The sequence below is a fragment of the Pelophylax lessonae genome (genome assembly GCF_965119305.1).
Source record: "Pelophylax lessonae genome assembly, chromosome: 1".
NCBI lineage: Eukaryota > Metazoa > Chordata > Amphibia > Anura > Ranidae > Pelophylax > Pelophylax lessonae.
The window spans coordinates 125,543,872-125,568,585 of record NC_138768.1 but is presented as its reverse complement, the minus strand read 5'-3'; the positions used below and the strand labels follow the sequence as shown (position 1 = coordinate 125,568,585).

Below are 24,714 nucleotides of genomic sequence, written 5' to 3'. Positions count from 1 at the left end.
ACATTACTGCTTTTGAGAGCTTATTTTAGGACCAAGAGAGATAAAACACTATAAACTGCATTTATAGTGCCAAAAACAGGGCAAACAAATTAAACTTTGCAGCAAGTGCATGCTTGCAATGTAGTCAAAGGGACAGGCTGTCCTGAGTAATAATCAAGCAGCATTGTCCCACATTCACAAACACAGTAGCGTACAATAGAACAAGTGGGTGACCACTCTTCTAAGGTTTAGATCCTCTTCTTGGCTTCTAAAATATTAGGACTTACCAAGTTGCAACTCTATATCATGCCTGACGTGCATTAGACTCAGCGATATACAGAGCCATAGTGTCACCCATATTACTATACAAAATTAAGGTGTTGGGATACCTTGGTAAAGACCTGCATCAGGTTAATTTGCTGAAAAATGACTTTGGAACCCACTTTTTGTTGATGCTTCAGTCCTTGTGCGCAGGTTTACAGGTATTGCATTTCAAATCAGAAGTGTGTACCTCTCAATGAATGAATTTCCCATTCATTGGATAGGAAATACATCTGGCTTCATAAGGCCAGCAAACTATTAAATTCACCAGATTAACCCATACAAAGTAAATTACATGTGGTTAGATGTTCATTTTGGAACAGCCTAATGTGAGAATTTACAGTTAGGTCCACATATATTTGGACACATGCACAATTTTAATTTACCAAAACATTTTCAAGCTATAGTTATATAATGGATATGGGTTCAAAGTGCACACTCTTAGGTTTAATTTTAGGGTACGTACATACAAATCGGAGGAAGGGTTTAGGAATTACAGCTCTTAAGAATAGCACTTTTTCAAAGAACCAAAAGTAATTGGACAACTGAATCAAAAGTGGTTTAATGGTCAGGTGTGGGCTACCCCTTCATTATTTCTTCATCAATTAAGCAGGTAAACGGTCTGGAATCAATTCTACGTGTGGTATTTGCATTTGGAATCTATTGCTGTGAACCTACATCATGCATTCAAAGGAGCTGTCCATGCAAGTGAAAAAGGCCATTGTAAGGCTTCAAAAGTGAAACAAATTCATCAGAGAGATAGCAGTAACATTAGGAGTGGAGTTTGGTTAGTTCTGAGGAAAGAACACACTGGTGAGCTCAGCAACATAAAAAGGCCTGGACGTCCATGGAAGACAACAGTGGTGAATGATCGCAGGATCCTCTCTATGGTAAAGAAAAACCTATTCACAACATCCAGAAAAGTGAAGGACACTCTGCAGGAGGTGGGCGTATCATTGTCAAAGTCTACAATCAAGAGAAGACTTCACGAGATCAAATACAGAGGGTTCACCACAAGGAGCAAACCATTCATAAGCCTGAAGAATACAAAAGCCAGTTTAGACTTTGCCAAAAAACATCTAAAAGCCTACCTAGCCAGTTCTGGATAAGTATTCTTTGGACGGATGAAACAAAGATTAATCTGTACATGAATGATGGGAAGAAAAAATTGTGGAGAAGGCTTGGAACAGCTCATGATCCAAAGCACACAACGTCATCTGTAAAACATGGTGGAGGCAGTGTGATGGCATGGGCATGCATGGCTTCCAGTGGCACTAGGTCATTGGTGTTTATTGATGATGTGATGGAAGACAGAAGCAGCCGGATGACTTCTGCCATGTTTAGTGATATACTGTCAGACCAGATTCAGCCAAATGCAGCAAAGTTGGATGGTGCTTCACAGTACAGATAGACAATGATCAAAAACACACTGCAAAAGCAACCCAGGGGCTTTTGAAGGTAAAGTGGAATATTCTGCAATGGCCGAGTCAATCACCTCATCTCAACCCAATTGAGCATGCATTTCACTTCCTGAAGGCAAAAATTAAAGGCAGAAAGATCCACAAACGAAGAACTGAAGACAACTGCAGTTCGAGCATCAGAAAGGAGGAAACCCAGTCTTTAGTAATGTCCATGGGTTCCAGACTTCAGGCAGTCATTGCCTGTAAAGGATTCTCAACAAAATATTAAAAATTAACATTTTATTTATGATAATATTCATTTGTCCAATTACAAACATTGATATGATATGATATCAATGTACAAATACTGTACTGGCGACCCTAGCATAAGGAACAAACTATTCAGAGAGAGGAGATACAATAAGACACGTGGCCATTCACTAAAACTAGAGGAAAGGCGGTTTAACCTTAAAATGCGTAAGGGGTTCTTCACTGTAAGAGTGGTAAGGATGTGGAATTCTCTTCCCCAAGCAGTCGTATCAGCTGGAAGCATTGATAGTTTCAAAAAACTACAAGACCACAACATACAGGGGTACACAATGTACGGTTAAAAGCAAACACACACACATCATAGGTTGAACTGGATGGACTGATGTCTTTTTTCAACCTCACTAACTATGTAACTATGTAACAAACGAGCCTGTAAAAATGGAGGGGACTGTGTATTAAAAATGGTTTCAGTTCCAAAAATTTGTTCTGGATATTGATGTTCAAACCCTTGAAATAAAGCTGAAAGTCTTCACTTAAAATTAATTTGGATTGTGTCTTTAGAATTTTATTCTGGTGGCATATGGAGCCAAAAGTATAAAAATTGTGTCTGTGTCCAAATACATATGGACCTAACTGTATAAAAGTTTTTTTTTTTTCCCTTTGCCAGCCAGTCTGCTTCCAAATTATAAAGGCTCTGTAGCAAGCAAAAAATTTTGTCTCACACATTTTATTTTGCCCTATCAAAAATGTTCTACTATACACAAATTGTTTCTATAATGCAGTTTTATAATGTGCAAACCACTTTATTAGGGGTTCCAGACCTGAATAAGTGCTGTAGGCAAGGATTCAGTTTGTGCCACTTTCCCTTCTGTTATAGCCTACATTTTAGCACTTACTAACACCTACTGCAAATCTCTTACCATCTCAAACACTCCACATACTGGGTTTATAAATATCTCCAGCAACTTCATTAGAACATAATTGCAAGCAGACAACAGCTTTTAACGTTGAGTGTGCCTCCTAATTGCTCAACCTTTCTAACATTTAATTCTTTGTCCGTTAATGTAAAAAGCCTAATTACTATGACAAGAGGAGTCATCCTTTATTTTTGCCAGGCAAAGTTTGAGCAGAAATTAAAACAATTAGCCCATTAAGACGCATTAATTGGATTGTACTACCTGGTTTAAAAGGGCAGGACATGTCTCTTAAAAGGGACACCATTTTTTTATTTATATTTGTACAGTGGCAAGAAAAATTAAGCGAACTCCTTGGAATCTACTAGTTTTCTGCAGTAATTTGCCACAACGTGTGATCCGATACTCAATAGACAAATACAAAGTGCTTAAGCTGATAACACAAACAAATCTAATTTCTCGGGTCTTTATTGAATCATTAAGGCTAGATTCACACTGGTGCAAATTGTAGCAGCAGAAATATTTTCTTTATAGCTATAGCTGTGAATGAGAGCGGCTAGGTGCAGCCGTTGGCCCCGTTACCTTTAATGACAGGATGCCCGTGGCGACAGCTATTTGCAGTCCTCCGCACAGCCAGCGATTACCTGCGGTGACCTCTGCTGGACACTCAGAGTGCACCCAGCAGAGCTTCAACCAGCTGTGGCCGCTCCCGCCGACCTGTCTTTAAAAGTAACTGGGGCCGGCAACTGCACCTGGCCGCTCTCATTAACAGCTATAATCAAATCACTACAATTTGCAAAAGCCTCATTCAACTTTGTGAATATAGCACAACAGTGCTAGGGGGAAAACAAAGTAAATACTTGGAATTTTTAGCTGGTTAAACCTCCTCCTCCGACCAAATGCCCTGGGCAGACAGGTTGCCCAGGACTCCACCCCAGCCCGACAGGCTGGCGTCCGTGGTAACCACTGTCCGCACCAACGGACGGAAGGACTTGCCTTCCGCCACCGACGGGGACTGGATCCACCATAGAAGAGCCAATCTGGTCTGGCGACTCAAGGAGACATCCAGATCCAAGGACGGAGGTAGTCTGTCCCACCTGGCCAGGATCTCCGTCTGGGAATCGCCTCGAAGGCCGACACAATCAACCCCAGGCCCCGCATGCAGGTCCTGAGTGACGAGGACGGATTGTCCCTGAGGGACCCGAGTTCCCGCAAAGTCCGGAGCTTGTCCTCCGGCAAGAACACCTTTGCCTGAGCAGAGTCCAGAACCATTCCCAGATAGGGAAGGCGAAGCGATGGAGACAACGCCGATTTTTGAACGTTGATGGTCCATCCGAACTCCTGGAGCGTCTGTACCGTGATGGACAGATCGCGCACAAGGTCCTGGCTGGCACGCGATCTCAGAAGCAGATCGTCCAGGTACCCCAGGACCGCAATGCCCTGGGACCGCAGCAGGCCCAGAACCGGCGCCAACACCTTGGTAAACACCCTTGGTGCCGAAGCGAGACCGAAAGGGAACGTCACAAACTGGTAGTGGTCCTCTGCGATAGCAAACCGAAGGTACCGCTGATGACCCTCAAAAATGGGGATGTGCAGGTACGCATCCTTCAGATCTATCGAAGCCAGGAATTCTCCTGGACTCAAGTAGGCCACAACCGAACGGAGAGACTCCATTCGAAACTTCCGAACACGCACGAAGCGGTTCAGCGCTTTTAGGTCCAGAATAGGACGCACTTTGCCCTCCTTCCTGGGCACAGTAAACAGATTTGAATAAAACCCCCGAAACCTGTCCCGATGAGGCACCGGGACAATCACTCCCTGAGCAAGCAGGTCCTGCACCGCTTGATGCAAGTCCTGTAGACGCCCCGGAAGCAGATGGAGATTGAAGGGAAAGAATCTGTCCGACGGCCGGGAAAGGAATTCGATCTTGTAACCTGATCGAACGATTTCCTGAACCCACCTGTCCGATATCCGGAGCAGCCAAGGTTGGAGGAAACCGCGCAAACGTCCCCCCACCCCTGAAACGGGTGAGGGCGCCCCTTCAGGCAGAGGCGGAATGTCCCGCCGAGCCGGCATTGCCGGCCTTCTGCTTACCCGCCCAGGGCTTCTTCTGGATGCCCTGAGCCTTGAAGGGCTTGCCCTTGGATTGGTTTCCGAAAGGCACAAAAGGACCCCTGATTGGATCTAGGTGCAGAACCCCGCTTGCCTCGGAAAGACTTGTTCTTCGGGTTCTGGGGCAGCATAGTGCTCTTGCCCCCCGTGACGCCTTTCACCAAGGTGTCCAACGCCTCGCCAAAAAGGCGAGAGCCAGCATAGGGAAGATCAGCAACAGTTTTCCTTGAGGACTGGTCGGCCGACCAGCTCTTCGGCCATATAAGTCAGCGGTTAAGTACCGCGACACTAGAGAGGCGAGCCACCAAGGGGGCCTCATTTAAGGCTGCATCACACAAGTACATGACTCCTTGGTGGATCTGATCCACCATTTCCAGCCGGGCAGGCGGCCCGTCATCAGACACGAGATTGCCCCTAAGCATCTTAGTCCAATCAGCCACCGCTGAGCCACCAGAACGGACGCGAAAACGGGTTTGAGCAACGAACCCGCCACCGTATAGGAATGGCGGGCTAGAGACTCCAACCGCCGGTCCGTGGGATCCCGGAAAACCGGGGTATCCTCAGTAGGAACCAAGGTAGCCTTGTTCAACACGGCCACAGTGTGATCCACCTGTGGAGGCAAACACCATCGTGATTGCGTAGCCGGCGCAAAAGGATAAAGCAATTTGAACCGACTAGGTACCAGGAATGGACGTTTCAACGTGCGCCACATTTCATTAACAGTGTAATGGAATTCCGCTGGGCAGGGAAAAACCTGCGCAGACTTGCGGGTCCTGTGCGTCCCAAATGAGGACACAATGCCCGGAGGACAGGGCTCATCCTCTTTAACAGAAACAATTAACTCATCCATGGTCGCCCGTTCTTCAGGCGACCCTGGGGAGGATGTATCAACACCCTCCATTTCAGCCTCCCCCTCAGATCCCGGGGGGTCCAAGGATGAGCGGGACCCTGAAAAGGGCACGCTCGCAGCAGCAGCAGCCATATCCCCATCTGAATCAGAAGAGAGCGACAACCTGGGCCTCTTTCTCGCAGCCCGTTCAGCCATCAGCATTTTCATATTAGCCACCAAAGCAGCCAGATCGGGTCGCAGCAGAGCCACAGGCGAACTGGGACCCCCCACTAAAGCTGGAGGAAACTTGCTTTCCTGAGAATCCATGGTTCAAGTTATCAGAACAAACTACAGTGCAAAAACAGTGTACTGTCCCCTTTCAGAACGCTGCGGTGTGCGCAGCCCACCGCTACTGCTACAGTGATGAAAGACCCCCAAAGGAGAAAAGAAACTGAGCCAGAAGCGATATACAGAGGGAAATTGAGAGTGATAACCTGCAGAGCGTTGCTACCAGTGTCCGTGTTGCTGATGGAAAGGAAGTGCTGCTGGAGAGGGCTGGACTATATGCCAGACACTGGGAAAATGGCTGCCCCATAGGGATGCCTTGGAGGCTAAGCCAAAATGGCCGCCGACATGCGGCCCGGACCGATCTTTCCACCGCCCACAAAATGGCGGCGAATGGCGCCAAAATGACATGCAGGATCGCCCCAGAGGAGCTACACATGTGTGCCCATAGCAAAGATGGCGGGCCGTGCGAAAATGCACCGCTGCGGTCGCCGCACAATCACAAACGTCTGCATCCCCAACAATGCACCTAGGTGACATGGACAGGGACCCCCAGGCAACATACAGATCTGCACAAGCGATCCCCGCAGGGATCGCACAGGGAGTCACACAGGCACAGACACGGGGAACACACAGCAACACAGACTGCCACCCCAGACAGAGGCCCCACACAGAAAAGTACTTACCTGTACCAGATGGCGTGGGGAGCCTCTAAGCACGGAAAACCTCTGTCCTCATCTGACAGGGAGTGCCGTGAGCCAGGGACATGACGCTGCAGCACCGCAGACGAGTCCTGTGAGGTAGCCACCTCAAGGCTGCATCCCTGCAGCGAACAGGGATGGGTCGTTCGTAATGCCAGGGCGAACCATAGCTGAACGCTCGATGGCGGGCTGGGGGTCCATCTGACCCTTTTGCTCTGGAGAACCAGGGCGGCCAGTCCGAATCCCAGCACCGCATGATCCATCTTCATCCGAAGAGAAGACTAACACTAGAAGCTGACAAAATAAACAGCTAGTAAAGTAAGAGGAAAAAAAACTGACATTTTCAAAGAAAATCAAATAAAAGATTAGGAAGGCTGAGACTGAAGCCGCAGCACAAGGGAAGCCTGACTATTCCTGACGCTAGGCAGATTAAAACTGAGTTGTGAGTGGTGATGCAGGGGGGGTATTGACCAGATGGGACAGTCCCCATGGGTGTGTATATGCTAATGCCTTTTGTCTTTGGACTAAGTCTATATGCCTAGCTATTCCTGCGGATGGGAAGACAATATCCAACAGTGATGACTTAGAGGAGGCGGCGACTGTCGGAGGACGTAAGAGAAAAAAAGTTTACTATCCAAAGTTAAAACAACAAGGGCAGAGGATTAAATAGATGGAAAGATGAAAAATTACTGAAGAGCCACCTTTAAGCTGGTACTCCTGGGTTCTTCCTTACCTCATTGAGGATTCTGCTTTATGCGCTGGGAGCCATCTTGGCTGGAAACTTGCTTCTAGGAAGAGCACCCACAGTACTAACCGGTTTTTATTTATAGACAATTTTTCTGTCAACTGATGGAACACTTAAACACTTCTCATCCAACATCAGTGTCTGACCTCACAAATGTGCTTCTGGAAGAATGATCAAACATTCCCAACATTCCTAACCCTTGTGGACAGCCTTCCCAAAAGAGTTGAAGCTGTTCTAGCTGCAAAGGTACTTTTGGAAATATAGTGTGTGTGATACATATATACACATAGATATACATACACACACACACATACACGCGCGCGCGCGCATACAGTGGGGATCGAAAGTTTGGGCACCCCAGGTAAAAATTTGTATTAATGTGCAAAAAGAAGCCAAGGAAAGAGAAAAATCTCCAAAAGTCATTCAATTACAGATTAGACATTCTTATACAGTGGGTACGGAAAGTATTCAGACCCCCTAAATTTTTCACTCTTTGTGATATTGCAGCCATTTGCTAAAATCATTTAAGTTCATTCTTCTTCCTCATGAATGCACACATAGCACCCCATACTGACAGAAAAACACAGAATTGTTGACATCGTTGCAGATTTATTAAAAAAGAAAAACTGAAATATCACATGGTCCTAAGTATTCAGACCCTTTGCTCAGTATTTAGTAGAAGCCCCCTTTTGATCTAATACAGCCAGGAGTCTTTTTGGGAAAGATGCAACACATCTTTCACACCTGGATTTGGGGATCCTCTGCCGTTCCTCCTTGCAGATCCTCTCCAGTTCTGTCAGGTTGGATGGTAAACGTTGGTGGACAGCCATTTTTAGGGCTCTCTAGAGATGCTCAATTGGGTTTAAGTCAGGGCTCTGGCTGGGCCATTCAAGAACAGTCACGGAGTTGTTGTGAAGCCACTCCTTCGTTATTTTAGCTGTGTGCTTAGGGTCATTGTCTTGTTGGAAGGTAAACCTCCGGCCCAGTCTGAGGTCCAGAGAACTCTGGAGAAGGTTTTTGTCCAGGATATCCCTGTACTTGGCTGCATTCATCTTTCCCTCGATTGCAACCAGTCGTCCTGTCCCTGCAGCTGAAAAACACCCCCACAGCATGATGCTGCCACCACCATGCTTCACTGTTGGGACTGTATTGGACAGGTGATGAGCAGTGCCTGGTTTTCTCCACACATACCGCTTAGAATTAAGGCCAAAAAGTTATATTTTGGTCTCATCAGACCAGAGAATCTTATTTCTCACCATCTTGGAGTCCTTCAGGTGTTTTTTAGCAAACTCCATGCGGGCTTTCATGTGTCTTACACTGAGGAGAGGCTTCCGTCGGGCCACTCTGCCATAAAGCCCCGACTGGTGGAGGGCTGCAGTGATGGTTGACTTTCTACAACTTTCTCCCATCTCCTGACTGCATCTCTGGAGCTCAGCCACAGTGATCTTTGGGTTCTTCTTTACCTCTCTCACCAAGGCTCTTCTCCCCCGATAGCTCAGTTTGGCCGGACGGCCAGCTCTAGGAAGGGTTCTGGTCGTCCCAAACGTCTTCCATTTGAGGATTATGAAGGCCACTGTGCTCTTAGGAACCTTAAGTGCAGCAGAAATCTTTTTGTAACCTTGGCCAGATCTGTGCCTTGCCACAATTCTGTCTCTGAGCTCTTCAGGCAGTTCCTTTGACCTCATGATTCTCATTTGCTCTGACATGCATTGTGATCTGGAAGGTCTTATATAGACAGGTGTGTGGCTTTCCTAATCAAGTCCAATCAGTATAATCAAACACAGCTGGACTCAAATGAAGCTGTAGAACCATCTCAAGGATGATCAGAAGAAATGGAAAGCACCTGAGTTAAATATATGAGTGTCACAGCAAAGGATCTGAATACTTAGGACCATGTGATATTTCAGTTTTTCTTTTTTAATAAATCTGCAACAATGTCAACAATTCTGTGTTTTTCTGTCAGTATGGGGTGCTATGTGTACATTCATGAGGAAGAAAAATGAACCTAAATGATTTTAGCAAATGGCTGCAATATAACAAAGAGTGAAAAATTTAAGGGGGTCTGAATACTTTCCGTACCCACTGTATGTCAACAAAAGTTAGATTTTATTTCCATCATTTCACTTTCAGTTCCCACTTTCAAATTTACAGAAAACAAAAAAAATGGCGTCTGCAAAAGTTTGGGCACCCTGCATAATTTATAGCATGCACTGCCCCCTTTGCAAGGCTGAGACCTGCCAGTGTCATGGATTGTTCTCAATCATTGTCTCGGAAGACCAGGTGATGTCAATCTCAAAGGTTTTAAATGCCCAGACTCATCTGACCTTGCAGCAACAATCAGCACCATGGGATGTTCTAAGCAGTTGTCTAGAAAACGGAAACTGAAAATAGTTGACGCTCACAAAGCTGGAGAAGGCTATAAGAAGATAGCAAAGCGTTTTCAGATGTCAATATACTCTGTTCGGAATGTAATTAAGAAATGGCAGTCATCAGGAACAGTGGAAGTTAAAGCAAGATCTGGAAGACCAAGAAAAATATCAGACAGAACAGCTCGCAGGATTGTGAGAAAAACAATTTAAAACCCACGTTTGACTGCACGATCCCTCCAGAAAGATCTGACAGACACTGGAGTTGTAGTACACTATTCCACTGTAAAGAGATACTTGTACAAATATTGTTTTCATGGAAGAGTCACCAGAAGAAAATCTCTTCTACGTCCTCACCACAAAAATCAGCGTTTGAACTTTGCAAATTAACAAGCCTGATGCATTTTGGAAACAAGTTCTGTGGACCGATGAGGTTAAAATTGAACTTTTTGGCCGGAATGAGCAAAGGTACGTTTGGAGAAGAAGGGGCACATAATTTAATGAAAAGAACCGCTGTCCAACTGTTAAGCATGGGGGTGGATCAATCATGCTTTGGGGTTGTATTGCAGCCAGTGGCAAAGGGAACATCTCACGAGTAGAAGGAAAATTTGATTTCAATTAAATTTCAGCAAATTTTGGATGGTAACTTGATGCCATCTGTGAAAAAGCTGAAGTTAGAGAGGATGGCTTCTACAAATGGATAATGATCCTAAACACACCTCGAAATTCACGGGGGATTACATCAAGAGGCAGAAACTGAAGGTTTTGCCATGGCCTTCACAATCTCCTGACCTCAACATAATTGAAAATCTATGGATAGACCTTAAAAGAGCAGTGCGTGACAGACAGCCCAGAAATCTCAAAGAACTGGAAGACTTTTGTAAGAAAGAATGGGCAAAGATACCTCAAACAAGAATTGAAAGACTCTTGGATGGCTACAAAAAGCATTTACAAGCTGTGATACTTGCCAAAGGGGGCAGTACAAGATATTACCTCTGCAGGGTGCCCAAACTTTTTCAGATGCCATTTTTTTGTTTTCTGTTATTTTGAAAGTGTAAATGATGGAAATAAAATCTAACTTTTGTTGACATATTATAAGAATGTCTAATCTGTAATTTGATGCCTTTTGGAGATCTTTCCATCTTTCCTTGGTTTCTTTCTGCACATGAATACGAATTTTTACCTGGGGTGCCCAAACTTTCGATCACCACTGTGTGTATATATATATATATATATATATATATATATATATATATATATATATATATATATATATATATATATATATATATATATATATATACATACACACACTACACTACCGAAAACACAACCAAACTAACCGGCGACTCACAATCAACTGAACGTCAATGAGTGTTGCTGCTTGTCATGCAGGTTCAAATATGTTCAAGGTTACCACGCATGCAGTTATAACTGGTTCTGACTGTTTTTTTTTTACTACGTGGAATCACAGTCTCGTTATTTAATAGACACACCTCGTGTGTGTGTGTGTGTGTGTGTGTGTGTGTGTGTGTGTGTGTATATATATATATATATATATATACATACACACACACACACACACACACACACACACACACACACAGAGTATCTCACAAAAGTGAATACACCCCTCCCATTTTTGTAAATATTTTGTTTACTCAGGCTGATCCCCCACCCCTTCAACCTCTGCAGCAATGCTGGCAGCACTCATTCGTCTATTTACCAAAGACAACCTCTGAATATGAGCGGAGCACGACCCTGTCCTGGTAAACTGCTGTATGGTCTTGGCCACCATGCTGCAGCTCAGTTTCAGGGTCTTGGCCATCTTCTTATAGCCTAGATTATTGTTATGTAAAGCAAAAATAGTTTTTTTTTTCAGATCCTCAGAGTTCTTTGCCATGAGGTGCTATGTTGAACTTCCAGTGACCAGTATGGGAGTGTGTCAGCGATAAGACCAAATTTAACACACCTGCTCCCCATTTACACCTGAGACCTTGTAACACTAACGAGTCACAAGACACCGGGAAGGGAAAATGGCTAATTGGGCCCAATTTGGACATTTTCAATTAGGGGTGTACTCACTTTTGTTGCCAGCGGTTTGGATATTAATGGCTGTGTGTCGAGTTTATTTTGAAGGGACAGCAAATTTACACTGTTATACAAGCCGTACACTCACTACTTTACATTGTAGTAAAGTGTCACTTCTTCAGTGTTGTCACATGAAAAGATATAATAAAATATTTACATAAATGTGAGGGGTTTACTCTCTTTTGTGAGATACAGTGTATGTATCCACACATATACATATATATATATATATATATATATATATATATATATATATATATATATATATATATATATATATACACATATACATACATATACACACACAGTATTTTACAAAAGTGAGTACACCCCTCACATTTTTGTAAATATTATATCTTTTCATGTGACAACACTGAAGAAATGACCAGTCCAAATATGAAGTTGGGAACTCACCAGATTTCTAGGCCATCAACAGGTATATTCCTGTACTTGCATGGAAAACATGAAAAATGTGGATGCTCTGCAGAAATAAACTGATTTTTCTTCCCTTAGCCAGTAGTAACTTAAAAATATGGGGCTTGGGGTTATTGCATATTTATACTTCCCTAGGTGGCTGATGCTGCATCTGTCCCCCGACGCCTCTGCACTGAGAACCGAGTGATCGAACACCACCGATCACTCTGTTTTTACAGCTCCCCAAGCAGAGACTTGCTGACTAAAGCCCCGTACACACGTACCGATGGTCGGCTTACAAATGTTCCTCTTTTCTCCCCGGGATGTCGGTGTCTGCTGAAAAGTGCAAAGACAGCACAAGGACAGCACAAGAATTTTGTCCGCCGACTGCAGAAGTGATGTCATGTAATGGTTAACTTTCCCTGTGTTTTCTATTTTCTGAGCATGCCCAGTCTTGCAAATCTGCGGTCTGTCGGCCGAATTGTGTACTGACAGGCGAACAATCGTCCGTTCTGGTGTCGGCATACAAATATTTTCATGTTTGCACGAAAGACTTTTGTCCGCGGATTGTGCGCAGACATCTGTCGGAGGCACCATACTAACACGCGTACAATCGGCAGATCCTTCGTCCACCGACGTTTGTATGCCGACGATCGGTACGTGTGTACGGGCCTTCAGGCTCGCCGAGAGGTTGTCCGGGGGTCAGTCCAGGCACCTGGCAGATCCCGACCCGTGGTCATGATGACACAGTGCCAGGACCGACATCTGTGACGCCAGCAGAGAGGCGACTTCATACCGCTCTCTGCTGAAAATGGGTCACAGGAGTGCAGAATGAGCTGCACTCCTGGGATCCATGGGAAATGTACAGCCAAACTAGCTTTGGCTGTACATATCCTTTAAGACTGAATTCACACCCATGTATTAATTCAAGGAATCTATGAAAACATGTCAATGCATGTTTCAACCCCTGAAAACAGGAACATTAATGCTTGATGTTGACATGCACTGCAACATGCGTCAATGTGTATTTTCATGGATTTTAGGGGAACCTCCATGTGCCTTAAAACAGAAGAACATACATACTCGCATAAAGATAGTTTTTCAACCCTCTGTGATGCATTTTTGGTTCACTAAAAGAATACAAAGCCTTTCCACTTCATTGTGGGGCTAAGGAAAGATCAAGAAAAATATTTGTTTACCGGCATTTGATAAAAGTAATGTTATAAATATTTATTCTCAGGTAGAAAAATTTCTGCCAAGACATATGACATATGTTTTTGAATCGGACTTTCTTTTACAGAAAACAGACATACTTTCAAATTTTACACTATGACTTTGGTTCTGTGGCGGTAAAAACTGCAGCCATTTTCATATCTTGCCTCTCCCTTCTGCAATAAAGAGGAATATTCAGGATTCTCTGGACTCAGGTATATATAAAAATGATTTCTGGCATGATCTGTAAAGTCTCAGGCAAATTAAAAGAAAATATGATTTTAAATTATCCATGATGTCGTTTCAAATAGGCAAATTACTTTATTGCTCAAGTCACCACAGCAACAAGCTGAAGCAAAATGTAACTGCACAAGAGAAGAGGATACTTGAAGGTTGGTCATTTATGTAAATGCTCTGCTAATATCCAGAGAGTGGATTATTAAAAAAAAAAAAAAAAATCAAAGGTTGTAACAAAAAAAAAAAAATAAATAAATAATAATATATATATATATATACATCCTTTAAAGTAGCTTAAACAGCATAGTACTTGTGTGGTCTAATCTGTCCCTTTCTATGCTGTAAAAACTTGGGTATACCTGCCTGTTCTGTTCCTGTGTCCCCTATGTGAACTGACCATGGTATTTATAGCAGCTGACCCATGATAATGTGGTCAGTTTACGCGCCTCCGTTATCCCACTGTAAGAGTTTCTTCTTTCTCCCCTCCCTGCCTGCCTGTCAGTTCATAGTGTGTGAGTGATCTCCAAACCCACCCCTTCCCCTCCTGAAGCCATTTCCTTCTAAAATGCTAGTTGCCTGGCTGTCATTATGAATCAAGTCATAGAACCAGAAGAATGCAGTTAGGCTTTCCTGACTTTACTTTAACTTTCTAGATCTGCAAGCTTGTTCCAGGTCAGTCACTGCCAGTAGAACGGCATGATCTCTAGGCAACTAGCATTTTAAGAGGCTGGTTATGAAGGCCTTTATATTTTACCTTAGTACAGTTTTCATTTAAAGGCCAAGCTCACCATTAATAAAAAAATAAAAATAATAAATGCACACATTTGTGCAGGAAAGAAAATCCATGTATTTTGTTTCACATGGGCCTGCTAAGCAATGCTCCTGCCTTAAGTGAATCCCAGTACAATGTCATGCTCCTGCAGACCGTTCCTCCAGCGTGCTGCCCATACCTCTGTAAGGGCTTTCAGGTACTATGCTGGAGAAAATGTCAATGTACTAGGAGTGTGACTATTAACACTCATGTTCTACTGAGAACCGCCACAGCAGAAGATGGTACTTGTAGTTTATTCTTTCAACTAACTCTGTTAATGAATGATGGGAGTATTAAATGTGACAGTGGCTGTGGGGGAGAGGAACCCCTGCATGATGTCACAGGGAGGGGGCTCTAGGAGTGGGAAAAGGGTTCTTAGGAATGTCACATGTTACATGTTACTCTCTAAAAGACAGGTTTTACATGCTTCTAACATTTAATCTATCCTTTAAACAAGCAACAGTTGCTTACAAATATGCAGGAACTGCGTGATAATATTGAGGCAGAAAGAATAATATTACTAAGAATAATTTCAACCAAATCCATGCTACAAAAAATTCAGGCTGTTCTCAGGGAGAAAAAAGGGCATACTTGGTACTGGAAATGTGTTCTTAAAGCATACCTAAACCCAAGAAAAAATGTTAAATTTTGCATCTTACTAGTCCTTACATGTGGTGGCTGCTTTAGTTTTCTTTTTTATGCTTCTTTTTTTATTTTTACCTGGTGATCCTACCAAAACCTTACATCCTGTCCTAAGGTGACAATGTTGATTTAATGTACTGTATTTATGGGGCATCAGCAATGCAATACTAAAACAGGAAGGATTTTTTTTTTGACGACACAATACCCTCCCTTCACAATACCATGAAGTGGGTATTATGTAGTCCACAAAAATACAATAAATCCTAAACAGATAGATAAACTGCAGCCAGGCAGAGAGCAAAGGTGGTAATCAGCTTAGTGGATTTCTGACAAGATAAACTGATATTATTTTGTTTGTATTAAAACAATCTAACAAAACACTTTCAATTGTATATTTAACAGACCAGGAAGGAGCAAATAAGAGAAGTTTACTGTTAGTCCCGGTTCACACATATGCGATGCGGAAACCGTGCGAATCTACTGCGGGTTTCCGCATCCCATTCCCAGTGCAGACAGTTCACACTGCTATATACAAATCCCTGGGGGTGTCAAATCAAAGTTAACGACACCCCCAGATCAGTTCACATATCGCAGTGCGAACTGACAATCTGACATGAATCTGATCGCATAAGTGTGAACCACTATGCGATAAGATTCTGCTGCGGACCCAAAAAAGGGTCCTGTGCGTGTTTGTGCTGAATCAGATGCGAATTCAGCCATACTATCTGTATGGCTGAATTCGCATCGCACAGACATTGCATTTGATTTTCAGAGCAGTGCGCTCCGAATCACATGCGATGTCTGCCATCGCACTAATGTGAACTGAGCCTTAAGGTTTACCGTACATACCTTTAAATAAAGTGGAGGCTAAAAGGTACTTTACGGTCAAAACTGAAATTTAAACCTTCAAATGCCAAAAAAAAAAAAAAAAAGCACTGTCACCCAGCTCAATTTTCACTGAATGGTTTAATAATCCCAGCTTGTATTGCAAAACTATTCCCAAAGCACCCGGCACAGGTTCATTAAGGTCTCATACATACGGAATACCGGATATTAAAAAAATTCAGTACTAACAAGTTGTTTATCACAGCCTATCAGATCCACCCCTGTCTTGGACGTCAGAATGGGATTAAGTGGTGAAGCAGGAAGAGAGTGTAGGATACACAGCACAGGCTTTAGAAGTACACTCAGTGGGTTATCATGATTCTGGTTAAAGGGGATTATGCAGTAGATTATTTTACCACAGCTACAATATTTGTTTGAAGGTCATCTTTAATAACATGTTACACCCACATTCAGGATGCAACATGTAACATGTTATGAAAGGACCCTGTTTGACAACTGGTGGGAATCTTCTTCCCCCGCTACTTAACAAAATATTAAAAAAAAAAAATCATTCAGTGTTCTCAAAATGGAAAATGACAAGTCCCAACAGCCTTAGCAGCTGTCGGCTTGAAGTTCTCAATGAACTACCACAGCGCTGTAGTAATTCATTGATTCTTCCGGTCAGAACGTATCTGCTTCCTCGTACGAGGTCTGCCAGTCAGTGGAGGATTATCCTATCTCTATCGAGTGTGTGGATGGGGTAAGCAAGTCATTTTTTTTTTTTTTTTTTGGTTCAACCCACTGGTTGAACGCATCTATGTGCTAATATAAGGCATCAACCCACAATGCTGCTATAAAACCACTAGCCTGCACCCATTTCAGTGTATGGGCTGGTGTGAACAAGCCTTTTTTTGACCCTAATAAAGGCAAGAGTAGTAGCCCAAGGGGAACAAGCATTTTGTTCAGTCGGTTTAGTCTTATCAATTAAATCAAATTTAAAACATACTTACAGTAATTTTATCAAGGAGTTTTGCCATGTGTTTTATAATTTCACTATGATGAGCTGTCTGTGTTTGTAGGAGATTCTTAATGACAACAACACTTTCTGCAACCACAGCATCTGAAACACAAACAACAAAACCAAGAAATTTATCATTAGACAACTCCAAATGTGGTTCCTTACTCTTTCCTTGTTTCAGGGCCTATAGTCAAATTCACTACTGCAGAGGATGCTGCAAGACATTGCAGACAGATTATACCTAAAATACATTGATAAACAAGCAAAATTTTGATCATAAGGGGGAAAAAAAAAAATGGGATTTTTGTACTTGCCATCAAATCCATTTCTCTGAGTTTATCGACGGACACCACGCTCCATAAATCATAACTACTGGGTTATATTGCCTCCTCCAGGAGTAGGACTAGGCAGAACAAAAAACACCTGGCTACGCCCCTGGGCCATCCTCAACTTGATATATAACCACTCTCTCTGCTCTAGGTAATCAGTTTAGTGGCAAACAGTTATAGAAGTATCAGAACTCCATAGAGGGGTGGGTGCTGTGTCCATCGATGAACTCAGATTAATGGATTTTACAGTAAGTACAAAAATCCCATTTTCTCTTTCATTAATCGACGGACACAGCACTCCATAGATCATAACTACTGGGACTTCCAAAAACAGTGCCAAAAAGAAAATGAGGGGTGGGGAAAATAACCCAAGGCTAAACATAAGTGCCCTTAACCAGGACACAGAACCACCGTCTGAAAAAATAAAAGTTTAAAGAAAAACACCCTCAAGAGGGAACAGCCCCTCTTAAACAGCAGCCTGCAAAACTTTGTGGCCAAAAGAAGCATCCGCAAAAGCTAAAGTATCTACCATAAAGAATTTTGTGAAGGTATGCACCCACGACCAAGTGGCCGCCTTGCAAACTTGCATTATTGATGCCTGATGACGGAAGGCCCAAGAAGCACTCAGCGCCCGAGTAGAATGGTGAAACCTGGCCTTTAATGGAATAGGCCTGAGACATCGTCTGTCTGATCCATCTGGAGATGGTAGCTGAAGGAGCGGCCAGCCCTTTTTTTTGGACCGTCCGTAACCACAAAAAGCGAGTCTTACCTCCGTAAGGACTCCGTAGCTGCCAGATACACCAGAATTGCATGAACTACATCCAAGGTATGCAAAGCAAATTCCTTGGGATGAGCCGGCTTGGGACACAAGGAAGACAAAACAATGTCCTCATTCAAATGGAAGTCAGAGGCGACTTTAGGCAGGAATGACAGACAGGGACAAAGAACCACTTTAGCCCTATGGACCACCAAATAGGGACTGCGACAGGATAATGCCACCAATTAGGATACCCTGTGGGCCAAGGTAAAAGCCACCAAAAATGTCACCTTCTGGGATAACGTAGACAAGGGAAATCTCCCGAATATTCTCAAATGGAGGTTTCTGGTGAACCGAAAACACTAAATTTAAATCCCATGGTGGCAAAAGAGACCGTACAGGTGAAGCCACATGTCAAACCCACTGAATGAAAGTACAAACTAGACTGCGTGTCTAGGGGTTGCTAAAAGAAGATTGCCAAGGCAGACACCAGGCCCTTGATGGTACTCAAGGCCAACTTCTGAACGCCAAATTGAAGAAAGGTTAAGATCCGAGCCACAGAAAAGGAGGGAGAATGAGCGCCAATCTACTCATACCAAGAAACGTACGCTTTCCACGTACGATGGTATATCTTGCTGGAAGATGACTTCCTCGCCTTTACCACAGTAGGGATCACTGAACCAGACAAACCTCTATAATGCAGTACCTGGCTTTCAATAGCTAATCCATTAAAAACCAGCGACTGTAAAGTAGGATGGTAGATTAGCCCTTGGGACAACTGGTCTTCTCAGAGGAAGCCCCCAAGGGACGTTTACCACCACCAGGATGATTGGAAGATCCTTGCTCCTGATTTCTCACAGGAACTGCATTAGAAGCCAGGGCTAAGGAGGATACTGGCCTTACTATGGCCCTTATATGCCTTCAGCTTCTGCTAGAGGGACCCGTAATCTCATCACAAACTTTGGTACCCTCCTGTGGAGCGGAACCTGCTAAAGGAGCTGCATATAGGATTGTGCAAACAGAAACGTCTTTAAGGTGGATACCACCAGACTCAGAACCTGTATGCAAATCGGGAGAGAGAACTGTGTGACAGGAGCCTGTGAACCACGGCCTGTGGTTTCTGAAATATGTCCAGAGGAAGGACAACCCTGATCAGAATTAAAATCAGACTTTGGTAATTAAATTCCTTGGACAGGGGTGGGGGGACCTTAGGTAGTTTGGACATTACCTGAACCTTTGCAGGAATTAAATCTGCACAAGGAGACTCCGGCACAAAAAAAAAAAAAAAAAAAAAAAAACTTTGCCCCCCTTTCTGGATACCCCAAGAACAAACATTTTGCGGATCTCCTTGATGCTCACAAAATAAGTCCACGGGGCAGGAAACCAGCAAAGATGTCCCCCCCCCCCCGCACCCCCCAATAGTGGGTGGGTGAGGGCAGACTTTCATGCTGAAGGGGTATTGTCTTTGGGTACAGAGAAGCTAGCTCTAAGCTTACCGGACCAAGGATGCTTGGAACATCCCGGGGAAGATATGAAAGATCTATTTCCCTTATTCTCTGTCCCAGAAGCACGAAATAATTTTTGAGTGCTGAGAAAGAGGGCCCCAGTCTGCGACAAGGCTACTTCCCTTTCCTAGACTATGGCAGGAAGGTACTTTAACCCCCCGGTGATACCCTTAATGATGTCATCCAGGGCAGCCCCAAACAGGCGATCGCCTTGAAAGGGCAGATCAATGAGAGCTTTTTTGGATGCTTGGTCTGTGGACCAATTCTTAAGCCACAGCATGCGCCTAATCACCACCGCTGAAACAAAGTTTGGACAGCACAGGAGCTGTATGCAAAGCTGCATCACAAATAAGCTGAAGCCCATGGACCAACTGGACCGCTAAATCAACATAAGCAGCGGGGACCTGCTCACCCCCAAGGCCCTGGCACAAAAGCTTGGCCCATTCGGTTAGGGTATGAGACCCCAGGGCTGAGGCAAAGACTGGCTGCAATGCTGAACCAGCCATAGTAGACATGCTGCGTGGCACAGCCTCCGCTTTCCTGTCAGCCAGGTTCTTAAAGGTTGGGGATTCCTCTACTGGGATCATGGTTGCTTTAATCAACCTGAAAATAGGAGGGTCCACCACTGGCGAACTAATCCACTTTTTGAAAAGTGACTCCTCAAAAGGGTAACGTACAGCAAAACGTTTGGGGGCTACAAAGGGTCATTTAGGTTGCTCCTATTCCGTACAGGAAAACCTTTAAAAATAAGGCACATAAGTTGACACCTTTGGAGTATGAGGTGACTTATGTGTACCCAACAAAAGCCACGTCTGTGGCTACATCAGCCACATCATTTTTCAAGTCTCAGGCACTGTAGTGATAAGTGCATCTACCAGCGCTTTTTCATTCACTGCTGTGACCATGGAGGAATCATCCATACTATCTGATGGATCTAAGGGTGTGACATTAAGTCCCCCTGAACGGGCTGCATCCACGGCAGCATCAGGCTCAGAAGCAGATGCAATATAAAGGGAGAGAAAAGAATTCCTGCGCTAAGTTAAATAAATGACAGTGTATTCGATATGAATTATGTGAGCAGCTAGCACCAAAATCAACTAACAGTGATCAATAACCAAAATCTTTACAAAAAGTGCAGCGCTAAAGTAATTTGAATAATAATGTGGCAAGTGGAGAACCACAAAAAAAACATATACAATATAAGCAAAATAGTGTCCAAAATACTGAATAAAGTCCCAAAACAGAAATGCAAATGAAAATGAATCCGCATGCAAGGTGTTGAGGAGAACAATCCTTTTCAGTGACACCCAGGGAAAAGTGAAGGATGGGGACACCTCTGTGCACAAGTATCACAAGCAGCTTACCAGAACTCCTTGGCTACTCAATTTAATGAGACAGCCTCTCCCAGCAAGATGTTATACCAATGTCACCAGCGGTTGTCAAGCTCCAATGCTTCATAATCACTCCATCATATAAGCATGAGTATATAAAAAGAATAAAAGCCCATAGCGTAATTCCGTAACATATAAAATCCAATTTATTAAAAGAATACTACTCACAGTGAGAAGGTAAAAAACAGGTACATAGAACAGTGCGGCGTCCCGCAATTGTCCAAAACAGCATCAAGCAATGTAAAGCAGCCGGCTCCGTAAGGGGGCGTGTGGACTTTGCATCTGGAGTCGCCTACCGTAAGGGGGCGTGTGGACTTTGCATCTGGCGACTCCAGATGCAAAGTCCACACGCCCCCTTACGGAGCCGGCTGCTTTACATTGCTTGATGCTGTTTTGGACAATTGCGGGACGCCGCACTGTTCTATGTACCTGTTTTTTACCTTCTCACTGTGAGTAGTATTCTTTTAATAAATTGGATTTTATATGTTACGGAATTACGCTATGGGCTTTTATTCTTTTTATATACTCATGCTTATATGATGGAGTGATTATGAAGCATTGGAGCTTGACAACCGCTGGTGACATTGGTATAACATCTTGCTGGGAGAGGCTGTCTCATTAAATTGAGTAGCCAAGGAGTTCTGGTAAGCTGCTTGTGATACTTGTGCACAGAGGTGTCCCCATCCTTCACTTTTCCCTGGGTGTCACTGAAAAGGATTGTTCTCCTCAACACCTTGCATGCGGATTCATTTTCATTTGCATTTCTGTTTTGGGACTTTATTCAGTATTTTGGACACTATTTTGCTTATATTGTATATGTTTTTTTTTGTGGTTCTCCACTTGCCACATTATTATTCAAATTACTTTAGCGCTGCACTTTTTGTAAAGATTTCAGAAGCAGATGAGACAGACTAAGCAGGAGAAGGCGGGGGGGGGGACACTTCCTCCTGGGCTTTTACCCACACTCCACTTTCACCCCGGACACTAAGTACTGCAGGACCGCTGTCAGTGCAACCATGGAAAGCTGGGGTTTCAGGAGGGACCTGCCACCTCCATGAGGGGGTCAGTTGGGGAGATGTGATCCTGAGGCTCCATAAGGAAAGGAAAACCTTTCAATACAAAAACGATCTTTTGGCACCACTAAAGGATCCCCTCAAGGCTCAGGGTACCCATCAGCAGAGAGAGAGAGAGAGATATAACAGGGACCCCCAAGGACTCGCCCTACTGACCAGAGGAGTGCTGAGAATTCGAACCCAGCATCATCATGAACCCCATCCCTGTTCATATGTCCCAGGCAGAAGAAGAGGAAACTGTGGAGAAAGAGGAAGAGGAGGAGCTTCGGCATCCCCACAAAGCTTCAGTCGTCTCCAGCGTCTCCCGGACTAAGGGAAAATGGCCCCCGTGACATCATCCGGCTATGCAAACATGGTCACCAACTAGAGACCAGCCAGACCGAGGGAAAATGGCCAGCATTAGCTACAAACGCTGAAGCATGCCATCAGGATCTTCCCTGCACCCTCTGCAATGCTGCACCCTCTGCAAGGGCGCACACCCCCCCCCCCCAAAAGGTAGGACACATGTTAGGGGAGATTCTACTGCGCACACTGCACTGGGACCCCCCCCCCCCTGCACTATACCCACATTGCAAACAGTATGGCATGCACTTAGGGGTCTCTTTCACTGGGACCCCACCAGACTAGCAAGGCAGGAGATCCCAGGACCCTTACATAGTGGGGATAGCAGGGGAGACACCAGGGGTCTCTGCTGCATTCTCTGCCCTGGAACCCCCACCAGACTCTAGGTCCAGACAGGGGGGAAGGGAGTGGGGGAAGCCCAGCTCAGTGAGAAATTTATTGATGGGAGGAGGGAACCTGCAGGCAGGTCCGACTGTCCCAAAAAAACTACCAAAAGGGGAGAGGGGGGACTGTACTTACCCTTCCATGGTGCGGGTAATGCTCCAGACAGAACTCCTCGCCACTGAAGTATGGAAGGTTTCGGCCAAGGGACAGCTGCGACTAAGACCAGTCATATGCGACCCTGCGAAACATTTAACTTGCGGGCCAGCCTCTGTCCGTTAGGCGCGGCCAACCTAGCGCGTGGCTTCGGTTTGCACGCGCTCGCTGGCTTGGCTGGGGGGAACCAGTGGATCTAGATTATCTAGCCCGTCGCCCAGCCCGGCAGTTGACTGTAGCTCTCACGAGAGAAAACAAAAAAAATCCAAGGAAGGAGAAAATTGCTAGGACCAGAAATCCCAGCTAGGAGCCTAGGTCCTTACTCCGGACTAGACAGAATAAAACTGATTACCTAGAGCAGAGAGAATGGTTCTATACCAGCTGAGGACAGCCCATGGGCGTAGCTGGGTGTTTTTTGTTCTGCCTAGTCCTACTCCTGGAGGCAATATTAACCCACTAGTTATGATATGGAGTGCTGTGTCCGTCAATGAACGAAAGTGAAAGTATTTTTTTTTGTTTTGTTCTTTTTCACCTTAATGTATTCTGTGCATGAAGGTAAAAAAAACTTTCTGCATGCAGCCCCCGCTAGCCCCTCCTTATAACTACCTGAGCCAGATCTCAATCTGGCAATCTCTCCTGGCTCTCTCCCTTTTCATTGGCTCAGACACAGTAATGGGAGCCATTCTGCTGTCCTTCACAGCCAGTGAGGAGGGAGCAGGGTTTGGGCCCAAGCCTTGCTCTGTGTGACTTATAGACACACAGAGTGGGGCCCAGGAGCAAGTACCCGCGAGGGTCCACATAGCAAGCGGCTTGCTATGGGGGCACCCGGCAGGAAAAAGGAGCCAGGAGCGCTGACTGGGGACCCGAGAAGAGGAAAATGGGGGCTGCTCTGTGCAAAATTATTGCACAGAGCAGTTAAGTATAACATGTTTTTTATTTGTAACAAATACAACTGGAACCTTTATAACCACGTTAAGGTTGGCACCAGCATAGAAGGCAATCAAATGGTTCCAGCGAAAGAACATTTTTTGATGTTGTCATTTTAGTTAGTTCCTAAATGTGCTTAGAACCTAAAAAGTCACTACTATCATGTGATATGTAGACATGATGTTCAGTGCAAAGCCCAACCCCAAACCTGCTCCAACAGTTAACCCAAAAGTAAGGCATTACCTGTGTTTTATCTGGAAAATGGGGGTGCACTGGATACGTTCGCTGCCATGTACTATTGCTGGGTGTTCAGTGATTTCCTATACCTTTAAGTAGGAGTGGGCTCCCTCCAGGCATACTTGCACTCCATTTATCAATTATTATTAAATGTGTGCGACAACTTTGGAGACTCTTAAAATATATAGTTAGGACTGCAGTACACTGGGGAGCCGTAAAGTGGTCCTGAAGCTTACGCATATATTTGGAAATGTGTGCAAACTAACCCCTGGTTTTAATGTAAACTGTTAGACGAGGACAAATCCATTTGTTGCAGGCTGGTTGGTTAGCGAGCTGGGAATTTTTCTTTGTTGTTTTTTTTTACATGCGTCACCCTTCCATGTGCTCCTTGCTGCAAAGGCCAGTTATAGGTTGGGTGGCTACTATTAGTTTGCACTATTTATA

The 24,714-nt window shown here is 44.3% G+C and overlaps 1 protein-coding gene across 1 annotated transcript in view; it reads right to left on the bottom strand.

The window, feature by feature from the left end:
* The window catches only part of AP3B1 (adaptor related protein complex 3 subunit beta 1), a 553,719-nt gene that overhangs the window by 288,095 nt on the left and 240,910 nt on the right, over window positions 1-24,714 (bottom strand). Inside the window, exon 14 of the mRNA XM_082265474.1 lies at window positions 17,165-17,274. Within this exon, the coding sequence (XP_082121600.1) occupies window positions 17,165-17,274 (110 nt within the window). The remainder of the gene's footprint in view (window positions 1-17,164; window positions 17,275-24,714) is intronic.